A 15,745-nucleotide genomic window follows, 5' to 3' on the forward strand; every position below is an offset into this window, starting at 1 on the left:
CAGGCACAATCATTCATCTCAATCTGTGTGTGTGAAAGAGAGAGAGAGAGAGAGAGAGGTGGTGACAGGTTCTTGTGAGCTGGTCCTCTGCTGTTGGAGGTGTTGCTGGGCAGATTTACTCATGGTACCAGCTCTGAACGTTGTCACAGGGAGACTGGAGAATCTGGGATTACTGTCCTTATAGCAATGAGGGTTTTGGAGGAGAGTTGATGGAGCCATTCACCACAGTACAAGGCTTGATGGGATAGCTAAAGAGAAGCCATTTACAGTGACACAAAACTCAAAAGCACAGACTGGAGATCACTGGTAAAAGGTGAAGCTGCAATTAATATTGCTGTGATGAATGATTGTGATCTGTAATACACTACCTGAAAGGACAGAGAAAGCAGACTCACTCACAAATATGGAAAGGTTATTGGGATATATTTAGATTTTTTTTTTAGATTACTTTACAGTGTGGAAACAGGCCCTTCGGCCCAACAAGTCCACACCGCCCCGCCGAAGCGCAACCCACCCATACCCCTACATTTACCCCTTACCTAACACTACGGGCAATTTAGCATGGCCAATTTATCATTAAAGTGAAGAATTAGCAGGGTCATGGAGATGAGAGTGGGGTGGATCAGTTGTTTTAAAGTGCCAGTACAGGCACAGTGGGCCAAATGGCCTGCTTCTATTCTGTCTGTGTGATTCCATGATTTGTTCTGATGTGACAGACCTTCCAGAGACAGATTCACGAGAGTCTGACCCAGTTGGAGCTGATTAACAAGCAGTACAGGAGGTTAGCGAGGGAGAACCGCACGGACTCCTCCAGCCGCCTCAAACAGATGGTTCACGAGGGGAACCAACGCTGGGACAGCCTCCAGAAACGCATCGCTGCCATCTTACGCAGGCTCAAGGTAATAGCAGCAAGGGCCCAGGCAGGGGGCGGGGGGTGCAGGGAGAGGGTGGGACGGGGGCGGGGAGTCCCTTGGCACCATTCACGTTGGAGTCAAACCTTCCGTGGAAACATACAATACAGGAGCATTAGAAGGCAATTCAGCCCTTTGAGCCAGCTCCACTGTTCAATGATATCATGTCCAATCACCCAACTCTGTCCCCTGTTCCCACTTCTCCCAATACCCTCTCATCCCATAGAAATATATCTAATTTCTCTTGGAAGCATCCAATGTTTCAGCCTCAACCAATTCCACAGCCCACCATTCTCTGGGTGAAGACATTTCTCCTCATCTCAGTCCGAAAAGGCCCGCTCATTCAGAACCTCCTTCCTGCATTTACTTTGTCAGAGGCACAGAGTCATACAACACAGAAACAGACCCTTCGGCCCAGCTCGTCTATGCCAACCAAGTTTCCCAAACTAACGAGTCCTATTTGCCTGCGTTCTGTCCCTTTCCCTCTAAATCTTTCCTTTTGGTGTCCCTATCCAAACAGGGAATCAACAATGAAATAAAAGGCCAAGTTGTCTATTCCAGATGTTTGTTGTGGGATAAATGTTGAGCAACTCATCAGGAAAAATCACTCAGCTCTGGTTTGAATTCTGCTGTGTGAAGGAAAGCACAACTCCTGGTTAAGAGCTCATCTGAAAACCGATACCCAAGATCCGTGAGAGTTCAGCACACCCTCAGTATGGCACTGTCTCGTTAGTCTACTCACTGCCGTTCAGTGTTGGCTGACACCTAGATTCCTCCCATTGACAGAGGAGATTGTTGAGATCAGATAAGGGTGCAGAGACCCTGTCCCCTCGATTGTTCCCTTCCTTTATTCATTCCCGGGATGTGGGTGTTGCAGGCAAGACCAACTGTTCTGTCTGCAGTAACATCCTGCTGGAATTTTATAGGTCACTATAAGATCCCACCTCAAATCTTCTAAAGTCAGCCCAGGAAGAGGCCATTCAGCCTTTTGAACCTGTCCTACCATTAGGGCGATGAGTTTCCTGCATGTTAGACTCCAGAGGGATGGATAATCAGGTCATCAAACAAATTCCTTCCATGAAATATAAGAGTAACGTGGGTTTGAGGTTCATTGGCTCATTTTCTGCAGCATTTTCCTGTTTTTGTTCACCTCCAAACCCCTCGACCCACCAGTTCATGGTCCTGGACCCTGACTGGAAAGGCAGTCAGCTGAGCTGGAGCGAACACGTAGGAACTTGCTGCATTTAGAACCACAGTCAAATGAAAACCTGATTTTTTTGGGTGCAGTGGGATGTCGACATTTCTCTGCTGTTTGAAGTGAGGTGGTTGGGTGATTCCATGAAAGGACCAATATTCTCCCTTTCACACCTTCATTTACATGCTGTTCCCATCTCTGTGTTAAGGGATACAAGGAGAGTGTGGGTAGGTGTCGTTGAAATGCACATCAGCCATGATTGAATGGCAGAGTGGACTCGATGGGCTGAATGGCCTTACTGCCACTCCTATGTCTTATGGTCTTATGTGTGTTCTTTCTGCACTATTAACTACCTCTCGCTCCTCCCCTACCTCTGTCGGGTAAAATAAAGAACCTACTTTCCAACACCTTTCAGTTTTGAAGAAGAATCATACCAAATTTGAAACGTTTACTCTGTTTCTCTCTCCACAGATGCTGCCAGACCTGTTGAGTTTCTCCAGCATTCTCTGTGTTTGTTTCCGATTTCTGCAGGATTTTGCTGTTACTGAAGTCGTTCAGTAACTTGATTTTAAATTGTTGCACTCAGAGCCTTATTCTCGTTGTCTGATTCTTCACTTGGGATTTCAACACAGAATCCACCTTAACAATTGTAACAGTCCCCTTCCCACAGTTTATTTCTGTTGAAGGAAGGTGATTAGGGGGATTTAATTGTTCTGTTGGGGGAGTATCCCAACACTTCCCTCCCATTTTTAGGTTCTGGTATTTGATGATGAGATTGGCCAAATGGGGACACAGATGGGTGCAGCTTCTTGACAGCACCATAATAAGCCATTCGGCCCATCTAGTCTGCAGTGCCATTCAATGAGATCATGGCTGATAATCCTCAACTCCAGTCTCCTGCCGTTTCCCCCTAACCCTTGATTCCCTTCCTGATTGAAAATCCATCTCACTCAGCCTTGAATATCCTGAATGCCCCAGCCTCAACAGCTCTCTGTGGGAAAGAATTCCACAGATTCACTCCCCTCAGAGAGTAGAAATTCCTCCTCCTCTCCATCTGAGATGGTACCCTCTGGTCCTAGACTCTTCCACATCTTTCCTTTCAAGTCCCCTAAAAATTCACTATGTTCCAATAAGGTCACCTCATTCCGTGAAACTCCAGACCATGTCCAGAAGACACCCCAAGAGGAAATGGTAGCCTCCTGAGGAGTAATACAGTGCACACTGGGAATCACTCCGATGCCACACGTCACAATGGGTTACAATTGCCTAGCTCACAAGGGCCAGGCTGGGTAGTGTAAGGGCACCAGTATGGGCCATGGGCTGCAGGACCCAATGGTGGCACAGTGCTGCTGCAGGCCTGCAGTCCTGCTGAAGATCTGCCGACAGCCAAGGTCAGTGCTATGAAGATGACCCTTGATCTCTGACCTCAGCCAGCCTTGCTGCTGCTGCTGGCCCTCTGACTGGGGCAGCATGGTTGCTCAGTGGTTGGCACTGCTGCCTCACAGTCCAAAGATGTGCAGTTTAGGGTGGATTGGCATGGGAAATTGCCCATAGTGTTCAGGGATATGCAGGCTAGATGAGTTAGCCATGGGAAATGCAGGGTTATAGAGTAAGGGGGAGTGGGATGCTCTTTGGAGGATCAGTGTGGATCTGATGGGCTGAATGGCCTCTTTCTGCACTGTGTAGGGGTTCTGTCTGTGTTGCCTGCTGCCCCCCCCAGCAGTTAGTTTTCCTAGACCTGCAGCAGCACTGTGCCACCCTGGGCCCTGCAGACCACGGGAATACGCCTATATCCTGCTTTCATCCTTTTTGGGAGGGGTGTGCTGGTGGTGGGTGAGGGGAGGGAGTGTAGGAGGAGGTGGTGGGACTTCAGTCCCCATCAAAAAATGTTCAAGCCAATGTCCAGGGACCTGAGAATCCTGAAATAATTGTTCTCTTCTCACGCTCCACCCCGGTGTTTTGACAGCACTTCATCAGTCAGAGGGAAGAATTTGAAAGTTGTCGGGAATGTATCCTGGTGTGGCTGACTGAGATGGACCTACAGCTGACCAATGTGGAACATTTCTCGGAGAGTGATATCGATGACAAAGTACGGCAACTGAACGTGAGTACAGCTCGGTTCGGGGAAGCGTTCCCACCCTGTGCAGCCCACATGCTGCCAGTCTCCTTCCTGCAGGAGGAGATTTCTAGCAAGGGTGTTGGCTGGAGTTCACTCCCTTACCTGTTTGTGTTCCGATCTCCCTCCAGAGGCTTGAACCCACCATTCAGACTGACATTCCCACTGCAGTGCTGTGGGACTACCACACTGTCAGAGGTCTCGGCCTTCAGTTGATTTGCTAAATGCCAATCCCTGTTGAGGATTAGATTAGATTATTTTACAGTGTGGAAACAGGCCCTTCGGCCCAACAAGTCCACACTGGTCCTCCGAAGAGCAACCCAGCCAGACCCATTCCCCTACATTTACCCCTTCACCTAACACTACGGGCAATTTAGCATGGCCAATTCACCTAACCTGTGCATCTTTAGACTGTGGGAGGAAACCGGAGCACCCGGAGGAAACCCACGCAGACACGGGGAGAATGTGCAAACTCCACACAGTCAGTCGCCTGAGTCGGGAATTGAACCCAGGTCTCTGGCGCTGTGAGGCAGCAGTGCTAACCACTGTGCCACCGTGCCGTGGGTGTGAAGGCTGCAGTGGTAGGGGAGTTCCCCACAATGTCCTGACCCAATCAATCTCCCTACAAAATGGATCATTGATCTTGTGGGCGGTCTCTGTGTGCGAGCTTCTGTGTGCCTTTGATGATAATGCCACGGGATTTTAATGTGATTTAATGTTTGAGAGTGAAATGGAGTGCAAAATAAACACAATTTTCAAATCTTAATGAACACACAAAGGAAGTTACACTGGCCTTGGTTAAAATAGATTTCAAGTACGGTTCTGCCTATCAAATGAGGAAAAGTCTCTAAAGGCATTGGAGAAGGTGCAGACATGATTTTGCAGGATGGTCCCAGAATGTATGTGTTTCTGTTTCGGGAAAGGACTGACAGGCTGGTTTCCTGAACTCTTGAAGAAGGCTAAAGGGTGGCTCAATAGAGGTCTTTAAAATTCTGAAAGCTTTAGATAGTGAATAAGGAGAAATGTGGTGAAGAACAGAACTAGAGACTGTCGATATAAATCACCAGCAAGAAATTCCGTAATCAGGAATTCAGGGGAACCTTCCTAACCCAGAGAGTGGTCAGACTCTCAGAGAGAGGTTGACACAAATCAAATACATGCTGTCCCTGATTTAGTAATGTCTGTCTTATAAACACTCCTCCTTACGAGTGAACCCCCCCCCCCCAAACAGAGGTGCATTAATATTAATGTTATACATCTGACATGTACATTTGCTCATACTTAGGAATATTTTATATTGTACTGTATTATATTCCGACTTGCCTATCTTATGTACGTACTCAATCAGGGAACCCATTCAGAACCCAGGGACTGCCAGTAACTTTCAGAGCAAATGAGGCCAGTATTTAAGGGCAAAGGGAATATAAGGGAATAAGCTCAGGTAGAACATAAAGACAGCCCTGTCTGGGTTGGGCTGAATGGCCTGTTTGAATGCCGTATTTCTGTGGGTATAAGATGAGCTGTTTATCGTTTCTCTCCCAAAACCGTTGACCTTTTTAGTTCATTTGACCCTGTTTCATCCATCACTGGATTTCCAGAGGAGGCCATTCTGCCCCTCAAGCCTGTTCTACCATTTACTGAGATCTGGTTGATCTGTGACCTCCCACCATGAAATGTTTCCTAACTTCACTCCTGCAAAGTTAATTGCTAATCTTTTAGACGCTTGTCCTAGATTTTTGACCAGGAGTAGCTATTCTCTCTTTGATCTATCTCAATCTCTTTAAGATCTTTAAAACTTGGACCAGTTGCCTCTTAACCTTTGGAATTGCTCGATAATCTAATCCCTTGAGAGTCCAGGTGTTGTTTTGATAAATCTACACTGTGCTGTATCGAAGGCCATTCTAACCTTCTGAAGGTGCAGTGCCTGGATCTGTTCCCAGTGACTCTGGGTGTAGTCTAATTAGGGTGCTATCCAGATGCAGCATACTCCTTATATTCCAGTCCTCCTGATGTGAAGGTCAGTCTTTCACTCAGCTGTTTGATTGTTATTTCTGGTACTTGACTGATCTGTGTACCTGACCCCCCCCCCCACTCCACCAAAGTTTGCAATGTTTCCAGCTACCCACCATTCAGAAAGAAAGCAGTTTCTTTTTGTTTAAAGTCCAAAGTTTTGCCAATTCACCTAATCTTGCTATATCTCTTTGTAATGTTACGCTATGCAACTACAGTGCGCCCATCTGTGTGAGTAGACGACACAGTCCCATCCTCTCCATCTACTGTCACACAGCCAGTGTCCCAACAAGTTCAAGAATTTGACTTTGATTCCCCAAGAGCCAGTGTTGATGAGCAGTCTCTTTGGAGGAACTTAACGTGGTGCCACTGTTTAAGAAGGGCGGTAAAGACAAGCCAGGGAACTATAGACCGGTGAGCCTGACCTCGGTGGTCGGCAAGTTGTTGGAGGGAATCCTGAGGGACAGGATGTACATGTGTTTGGAAAGGCAAGGACTGATTAGGGATAGTCAACATGGTTTTGTGCGTGGGAAATCATGTCTCACAAACTTGATTAAGTTTTTTGAGGAAGTAACAGAGGATTGATGAGGGCAGAGCGATAGATGCAATCTATATGGACTCCAGTAAGGCGTTCGACAAGGTTCCCCATGGGAGTCTGATTAGCAAGGTTAGATCTCATGGAATACAGGGAGAACTAGCCATTTGGATACAGAACTGGCTCAAAGGTAGAAGCCAGAGGGAGGTGGTGGAGAGTTGTTTTTCAGACTGGAGGCCTGTGACCAGTGGAGTGCCCCAAGGATCGGTGTTGGGCCCTCTACTTTTTGTCATTTATATAAATGATTTGGATGCGAGCATAAGAGGTACAGTTAGTAAGTTTGCAGATGACACCAAAATTGGAGGTGTAGTGGACAGCGAAGAGGGTTACCTCAGATTACAACAGGATATTTGACCAGATGGGCCAATGGGCTGAGAAGTGGCAGATGGAATTTAATTCAGATAAATGCGAGATGCTGCATTTTGGGAAAGCAAATCTTAGTAGGACTTATACACTTCATGGTAAGGTCCTAGGGAGTGTTGCTGAACAAAGAGACCTTGGAGTGCAGGTTCATAGCTCCTTGAAAGTGGAGTCGCAGGTAGATAGGATAGTGAAGAAGGCATTTGGTATGCTTTCCTTTATTGGTCAGAGTATTGAGTACAGAAGTTGGGAGGTCATGTTGCAGCTGTACAGGACATTGGTTAGGCCACTGTTGGAATATTGCATGCAATTCTGGTCTCCTTCCTATCGGAAAGATGTTGTGAAACTTGAAAGGGTTCAGAAAAGATTTACAAGGATGTTGCCAGGGTTGGACGTTTTGAGCTATAGGGAGAGGCTGAACAGGCTGGGGCTGTTTTCCCTGGAGTGTCAGAGGCTGAGGGGTGACCTTATAGAGGTTTACAAAATTATGAGGGGCATGGATAGGGTAAATAGACAAAGTCTTTTCCCTGGGTGGGGGAGTCCAGAACTAGAGGGCATAGGTTTATGGTGTTAGGGGAAAGATATAAAAGAGACCTAAGGGGCAACTTTTTCACGTAGAGTGTGGTACGTGTATGGAATGAGCTGCCAGAGGAAGTGGTGGACGCTGGTACAATTGTAACATTTAAGAGGCCTTTGGATTAGTATATGAATAGGAAGGGTTTGGAGGGAAATGGGCCGGGTGCTGGCAGGTGGGACTAGATTGGATTGGGATATCTGGTCAGCATGGACAGGTTGGACTGAAGGGTCTGTTTCCATCTTGTACATCTCTATGACTCTATAACAGCCGGTGACATTCCCCTGCGCACTTCTCTAGCTCACTGTTCAAAATCAACTCGCTCCGGTTTGTCAGGTCTGACCCTCCCTTCACAAATGCAGCCTGGCTTTCTCTGCCGAGCAGTGACGTGAGAGCACCACCTGGGGGTGGGGGGTCCCTGAGAAATCCGGAGCAACCCACCTCCGCAGAAATCAACCAAGGGCACAAGGGACACCTGTCATACGATGGGGCTATCCAAGATGATTGGTGACTGCAGCCATCACCAACTGGTATTTCTCTTTGTGATGACCCACAGGCCTTTCAGCAGGAGATCACCCTGAACACCACCAAAATTGACCAGCTGATTGTGTCTGGCGAGAGGCTGATCTGGAAGATTGAGCCGATGGATGCAGTCACCATCGAGGAGGAGCTGGAGGAGCTGCACGCCTACTGCCAGGAGGTCTTTGGACGGGTCGCCCGCTTCCACCAAAGGCTCATGTCCAAACGGCCGGTGAGAGCCAATCAGAGTGACCTCTTCCTGGGGCAAGGGTTAGCAACCCTGGGGGGAGGGGACACACATAACACTGGGGCGGAGGGTGGGGGAGCTCTGTACACATTGTAACGAGTGAACATTGTCAGTGATAGAAGCAGAAGGGGGGATCATGTTACATCTATCTTCAGAGATCAGAGAGTTTATTAAAATTATCCACCTTAATGGGCTGAGAAGTGGCAGATGGAGCCTACTTTAGATAAATGTGAGGTGCTGCATTTTGGGAAAGCAAATCTTAGCAGGACTTATACACTTAATGGTAAGGTCCTCGGGAGTGTTGCTGGACAAAGAGACCTTGGAGCTTAGAACTTTATGAAAGTGGAGTCACAGGTAGATAGGATAGTGAAGAAGGCGTTTGGAATGCTTTCCTTTATTGGTCAGAGTATTGAGTACAGGAGTTGGGAGGTCATGTTGCGGCTGTACAGGACATTGGTTAGGCCACTGTTGGAATATTGTGTGCAATTCTGGTCTCCTTCCTGTCGGAAGGATGTTGTGAAAAGATTTACAAGGATGTTGCCAGGTTTGGAGGATTTGAGCTGTAGGGAGGGGTTGAACAGGCTGGGGCTGTTTTCCCTGGAGCGTCAGAGGCTGAGGGGTGACCTTATAGAGGTTTATAGAATCATGAGGGGCATGGATAGGGTAAATGGACAAGGTCATTTCCCTGGGCTGTGGGAGTCCAGAACTAGAAGGCATAGGTTTAGGGTGAGAGGGGAACGATATAAAAGAGACCTAAGGGGCAACTTTTTCACGCAGAGGGTGGTGTGTGTATGGAATGAGCTGTCAGAGGAAGTGGTGGAGGCTGGTACAATTGCAACATTTAAGAGGCATTTGGATGGGTATATGAATAGGAAGGGTTTGGAGGGATATGGGTTAGGTGTTGGCAGGTGGGACTAGATTGGGTTGGGATATCTGGTCGGCATGGACGGGTTGGACTGAAGGGTCTGTTTCCGTGTTGTACATCTCTATGACTCTGGGTAAAGCCAGTGATGGGGAGAGATTGTACATGGGGCTGTGGGGAGGGGGATTAAATGGGGACATAGGGTCAGTGATGGAGGGGAGGTTGTGGGTGGGAGTGGGGTTAATTGGGAGGAGAGTGTACATGAGTTAAGGCACTGATTGTAGATATAGTATTGGGTATCCCCAGCCCTGTAAGTGGTGGGTAATGGTTTCTGTTGCTGGTTGTGTTCTAGATGATTGAAGAGAAGGAGGATCTGTCTGACAGGGAAGCCGACACTGAAGATGGAGCTGAGCTACAGAATATGAGCTGGCAGGACAAGGCTGATGGTTCTGAGCTGTCCACTCAGGGCTCTTTGTGTCACCTGACCCTGCCTGAAGAAACACAGCAACACGAGCGGTCAGGGGGCGCGACCCCGGTCAGCGTGGACTCCATCCCCTTAGAGTGGGACCACACGGTGGATGTTGGGGGATCATCGTCACACGAAGATGAAGATGATGGCTTGTACTTCAGCAACTTATCAGGTACCAGTCAGTTAGCACATGGTACTGCTCGATACTTGGAGCCAGCAGCCCTCTGTTAGTGTTTTGTGTTAGTATGAGAGATCCTTTCACATCTACAATATCCCCAAAGTGTGTCATAGGCCAGTGCAGCAGTTCTGTTTACAGCACGATCCCACTATCAGGTAAACAGGTGTTGTGTGTGGTGGAGGAAGCTTGGCTGTAGATTAGTAAATGAAGCTCCATCCAACCTCTTTGTGTAGTCATGGTGGCCTGTTTCTGTCTGAGTTGTGATTCGCTCTCAATCTGCTCCTGAGCAGCTGCAGCACAGAGGCTGCTGTTTGCCTGGGACTCTGGCCTTACAAACCCCTTCCTTCAGCAGCTAGAGAGCCGGCTGTTTCAGGCTGGAAGATCTCTCCTGGTCGGCGCTATTGGTCATTGCCAACTTAGTACACTTTGAAGAGTTTGTGAGGTGCAGCTCAACCTCTGTGATGGGATTGTAGTTCTCTATAAGTCACTGCTTAAGGTCATCTTGAGTGATTCATGTCCTGCTGAGCTTATTTATCACTGTCTAATAATCTATTCAGCACGGGACAGTGTCTGAGGATCTTGAAGCTTGTGAGGTGATGCCTCATCCAGTATTGGCGCTGGTTTCTGCAGTGAGCCCCCGGTTCTGACCCAGATAGGAACATTGAGGACAACCACTCTGTACCCTTCAGGTGGTGCCAGACACACTTTGAAGGGCAGTTCAAGAAGTTGTTGGTTTTGGACAGTCAGTGTTCCATGTCCTGGAACATTGACAATGGCATTGTTTGAGCTTGGTGAACTGTCCCACTGCATTGAGATTGCTGTAGTTAATGCTGACCCAATGGCAGGTGGTCATCTCCTTGGGGCTATAATGACTCCAGCATTTCTGTTCCCATCAGTAAGGTCCCATTTCTAATGGAACTGCATTGTCTTCTCTGTGAGCACCAGAAGAGGGCAATCATTGACAAACTATCGTTAAGAAACTGTTGTCCTCTTGTGTGCTATCTGCCAGTAGTTGGCACATTTTCTCGGCACTGTATTCGGAAGAGGATGCATTTGCCCCTGTACCAAGCCTATCATTGTCTCCTTAAAGCATCTGGTTGAAGGACTTTGAGGAAATTGCCCTCAGCCTTACACACAGGAGGCTTCACCCTGCTCAGTGTCATTTCTCTGAGCTTTGTACAGTTGTTCAGTAACTGATTGTATCGAGCACTTTGGGGCCTACAGGATCATGGTCTGGTTCCTATTGATCCTGCACTGTTTCAGGACAAAGTCCTGTTTGTAATTTCCCAGCTGGCTCTGAATCCACACTGCCTTTCCGAGATTGGTTCTCCAGCACTCTGGCCAAGATTTAGCTTTTTAAACATTGATTTGTTCACAGCACCTGGGTGTCGCTGACCGGGCTAGCATTTAGTGCCTGCCCCTAGATACCTGCTGTCAGGGAGGGAGGTCCAGGATGTTGACCCAGCAGCACAGAAGAACAGTGATATATTTCCAAGTCAGGATGGTGAGTGGCTTGGTGGGGAACTTCCAGGGGGTGGTGTTCCCATGTATCTGCTGCCCTTGTCCTTTTAGATGGAAGTGGTTGTGGGTTTGGAAGGTGCTGCCTGAGGATCTTTGGTGAATTTCTGCAGTGCATCTTGTAGATGACATACACTGCCTCTAGTAAACTGTAGTTTGATTTGATTTGATTTATTATTGTCATGTACTGAGATACAGTGAAAAGTATTGTTTTGCGTGCTAACCAAATAAATCATACCTTACCTAAGAACATAAGGGTAATAGAACAGAATGCAGAATATAATATTAAAGCTACACAGAAGGTGCAGAGAAAGATAGACTCTAATATGAAAGGTTTGTTCATTGTCTGATAACAGCAGGGAGGAAACTGTTCTTGAATCTGTTGGTAGATGATTTCAAATTTTTGGGTCTTCTGCCGGCCAGAAGGAAGACTGGATTTTGTGATGGACTGGGCTGTGTTCACAACTCTCTGTCGTCTCTGGCACCTTGGGCAGGGCAGTTACAGTGCCAAGCCGTGATGATGCACCTGGATAAGATGCTTTCTACAGTGCGTCCCTTAAAAATAAATGTCTTTGTGGACATGCTGAATTTCCTTCGCCTCCTGTGAAGTAGAGGTGTTGATCTGGTTTCTTGACTAACGTTGATGTGGATGGACCAGGACAGATTGTTGGTGCCCATCACCCCCAGGAACTTGATGTTCTCCCCCATCTCCACCTCGGCACCATCGATACAGACAGGGGCGTGACCTCCGCTCTGCTTCCTGATGTCAATCACCAGCTCCGTTGTTTTGCTGACATTGAGGGAGAGATTGTGGTCTTTGCACCATGTCTTTCCTGTATTCTGTCTCCTCATCGTTTGCATTCTGAGTTTGGAGATGAGTTTAGTAGTAACAGGATAGATCAGAGTCAGCATGGATTTACGAAGGGGAAATCATGCTTGACTAATCTTCTGGAATTTTTTGAGGATGTAACTCTGAAGATGGACGAGGGAGATCCAATAGATTTAGTGTACCTGGACTTTCAGAAAGCTTTTGGTAAAGTCCCACATAGGAGGATAGTGAGCAAAATTAGGGCGCATGGTATTGGGGGCAAAGTACTAACTTGGATTGAAAGTTGGTTGGCTGATAGGAAACAAAGAGTAGTGATAAACGGCTCCATTTTGGAATGGCAGGCGGTGACCAGTGGGGTACCGCAGGGATCAGTGCTGGGACCGCAACTTTTTACAATATATATTAATGATATAGAAGATGGTATTAGTAATAACATTAGCAAATTTCCTGATGATACTAAGCTGGGTGGCAGGGTGAAATGTGATGAAGATGTTAGGAGATTACAGGGTGACCTGGACAAGTTAGGTGAGTGGTCAGATGCATGGCAGTTGCAGTTTAATGTGGATAAATGTATGGTTATCCACTTTGGTGGCAAGAACAGGAAGGCAGATTACTACCTAAATGGAGTCAATTTAGATAAAGGGGCCGTACAGAGAGATCTGGGTGTTCTTGTACACCAGTCAATGAAGGCAAGCATGCAGGTACAGCAGGTCGTGAAGAAGGCTAATAGCATGCTGGCCTTCATAACAAGAGGGATTGAGTATAGAAGTAAAGAGGTGCTTCTGCAGCTGTACAGGGCCCTGGTGAGACCACACCTGGAGTACTATGTGCAGTTCTGGTCTCCAAATTTGAGGAAAGACATTCTGGCTATTGAGGAAGTGCGGCGTAGGTTCACGAGGTCAATTCCTGGAATGGCAGGATTGCCTTACACTGAAAGACTGGAGCGACTGGGCTTGTATACCCTTGAGTTTAGAAGACAGAGAGGGGATCTGATTGAGACATATAAGATTATGAAAGGATTGGACACTCTGGAGGCAGGAAACATGTTTCCGCTGATGGGTGAGTGCCCAACCAGAGGACACAGCTTAAAAGTACGGGGTAGACCATTTAGGACAGAGATGAGGAGAAACTTCTTCACCCAGAGAGTGGTGGCTGTGTGGAATGCTCTGCCCCAGAGGGAAGTGGAGGCCCAGTCTCTGGATTAGTTTAAGAAAGAGTTGGATAGAGCTCTCAAGGATAGTGGAATCAAGGGTTATGGAGATAAGGCAGGAACAGAATACTGATTAAGGATGATCAGCCATGATCATATTGAATGGTGGTGCAGGCTCGAAGGGCAGAATGGCCTACATTTGCACCTATTGTCTATTGTCGAGTTGGAATTATGGTGCTGAAGGTGGAGCTAAGGTCAAAAGATAGGAATCTGGCGTAGGTGTCCTTGTTATCCACATGGTCCAGGGATGAGTGTAGGGCCAGAGAGATGGTGTCTGCAGTGGATCCATTGTGACAAGAGGTGAATTGTAGTGGATCAAGGCAGACCGGGAGGCTGGGTTTGATGTGAGCCATTACTAACCTCCTAAAGCACTTCATAATAATGAAGGTCAGAGCCACCAGGCAGTAGTCATTGAGGCACGTTGCCTGATGTTTCCTTGGCACTGGGATGCTAATGGTCCTTCTGAAAGCAGGCGGGGATGTCACATCATAGTAAGGAGGGGTTAAAGATGTCTGCACACACTCCCGTCAGCTGGTCTGTGCAGGATGTGAGTTCACAGATGGGGGCTCCATCCAGGTCGGTCACTTTCTGTGGGTTCACCCTCCAGAGGCCAGTCTGTCCCCTGTGGCAGTGACTGTGGGTACAGGGGCACCCCAGGCTGCCAGGGCAGTGACATCATTTCACTGAGCTTCTGTTCAAAACGAGTGTAGAATGCACCAAGCTCATTGGGGAGGGATACAGTGTGGTCAGTGATTCTACATCAGTTACAGTGAGTAAGCCTTGTCACAGCCCCTGTGTAATTGTGTGGTTACTCTGGCTCTCTAGTTTAGTCTGGGATTGGCTCTTAGTGTCCCTGATGGCTCTGTGAAGGTCATACCTGGGTTTCCTGGAAAGGTCAGGGTCACCCGACTAGAACATCTCAGCCCTGGACCTGGAGGTAGAGGGAGGAGATGTTTGTGGATGTGGTGCTGATCAACCAGGTTGCTTTGTCCTGGATGGTGTCCAGCTTCTTGAGTGTTGTTGGAGCTGCACCCATCCAGGGCAAGTGGGGAGGATTCCATCACACTCCTGACTTGTGGTTTGGGGAATCAGGAGGTGAGTTACTCGCTGCAGGATTCCCAGCCTCTGACCTGCTCTTGTAACTACAATTGTAAGTAACTGCCGCAGACAGGAAGGTGATGTCTCACTGTCATAGAAGCTTCCTTGCACAGACAGAGAGAGCGAGAGAGAGAGAGACTCTCGTATAGACTGCCACACGATGATATGAAAACATGGGATAGAACTGAGTGAAGGCAAGTCGAACCATAGCCTTTAGAAAGGGACTGGACATGAGAAAAGGAAAGATTGCGAAGCCTGATGGAGAGAGCAGGGGGACATGGGACAGGTGAATCTCTCCTGCAGAGAACAGCACATTAGCTGTTCTGTGATACTGACAGCCCATGGCCTTTCAAATTAGGACCAGACTTTACCTTGTCCACTCTTAAAACTAGATTCAGATGTTTAGCTTCTTCCCATACGACTGGAACTCCTGTGTGTGACTGACCCAGTAAGAGAGTCACATCACTAACGGACCCTGACTCAGTGAGAGCTGTTCTGAAGAAGACTGCTGCCTCATGACTCAGTCCCTGATCCTGTCTAAGGCACGACCTGTGTGACGTTCTCTCGCTCGCCCGCTCCCTCCCTCTCTCACCCGCTCCCTCTCTCTCTTGCTCGCTCTCTCTCTCTCGCTCCCTCTCTCTCTTGCTCCCTCTCTCTCACTCGCTCCCTCCCTCTCTCTTGCTCCCTCTCTCTCTCACTCCTCTCTCTCGCTGCGTCCCTCTCTCTCTCTCTCGCTCGCTCGCTCCCTCTCTCTCGCTTGCGCGCTCTCTCTCTCTCGCTCCATCTCTCTCGCGCTCGCTCCCTCTCTTGCTCGCTTGCTCCCTCTCTCTCTCTCGCTCGCTCCCTCTCTCTCGCTCCCTCTCTCTCTCGCTCCCTCTCTCTCCCACGCTCCGTCCCTCTCGCTCGCTCGCTCGCTCGCTCGCTCGCTCGCTCGCTCCCTCGCTCCCTCTCTCTCGCTCCCTCTCTCTCGCTCCCTCTCTCTCGCTCCCTCTCTCTCTCCCTCTCTCTCTCGCCCTCTCTTGCCCTCTCTCGCTCTCTCTCTCTCGCTCCCTCT

General features: G+C 48.2%; 1 protein-coding gene across 6 annotated transcripts in view; it reads left to right on the forward strand.

Annotated features, from left to right (window-relative positions):
• The window catches only part of LOC140476049 (uncharacterized), a 452,737-nt gene that overhangs the window by 404,324 nt on the left and 32,668 nt on the right, over positions 1-15,745 (forward strand). For all 6 annotated transcript variants that reach the window (XM_072568002.1, XM_072568006.1, XM_072568005.1 and 3 more), the window contains 4 exons: positions 717-899; positions 4,073-4,210; positions 8,318-8,512; positions 9,742-10,030. In XM_072568002.1, coding sequence (XP_072424103.1) covers positions 717-899; positions 4,073-4,210; positions 8,318-8,512; positions 9,742-10,030 — 805 coding nt within the window. The remainder of the gene's footprint in view (positions 1-716; positions 900-4,072; positions 4,211-8,317; positions 8,513-9,741; positions 10,031-15,745) is intronic.

This window comes from Chiloscyllium punctatum, chromosome 4 (assembly GCF_047496795.1).
Source record: "Chiloscyllium punctatum isolate Juve2018m chromosome 4, sChiPun1.3, whole genome shotgun sequence".
NCBI lineage: Eukaryota > Metazoa > Chordata > Chondrichthyes > Orectolobiformes > Hemiscylliidae > Chiloscyllium > Chiloscyllium punctatum.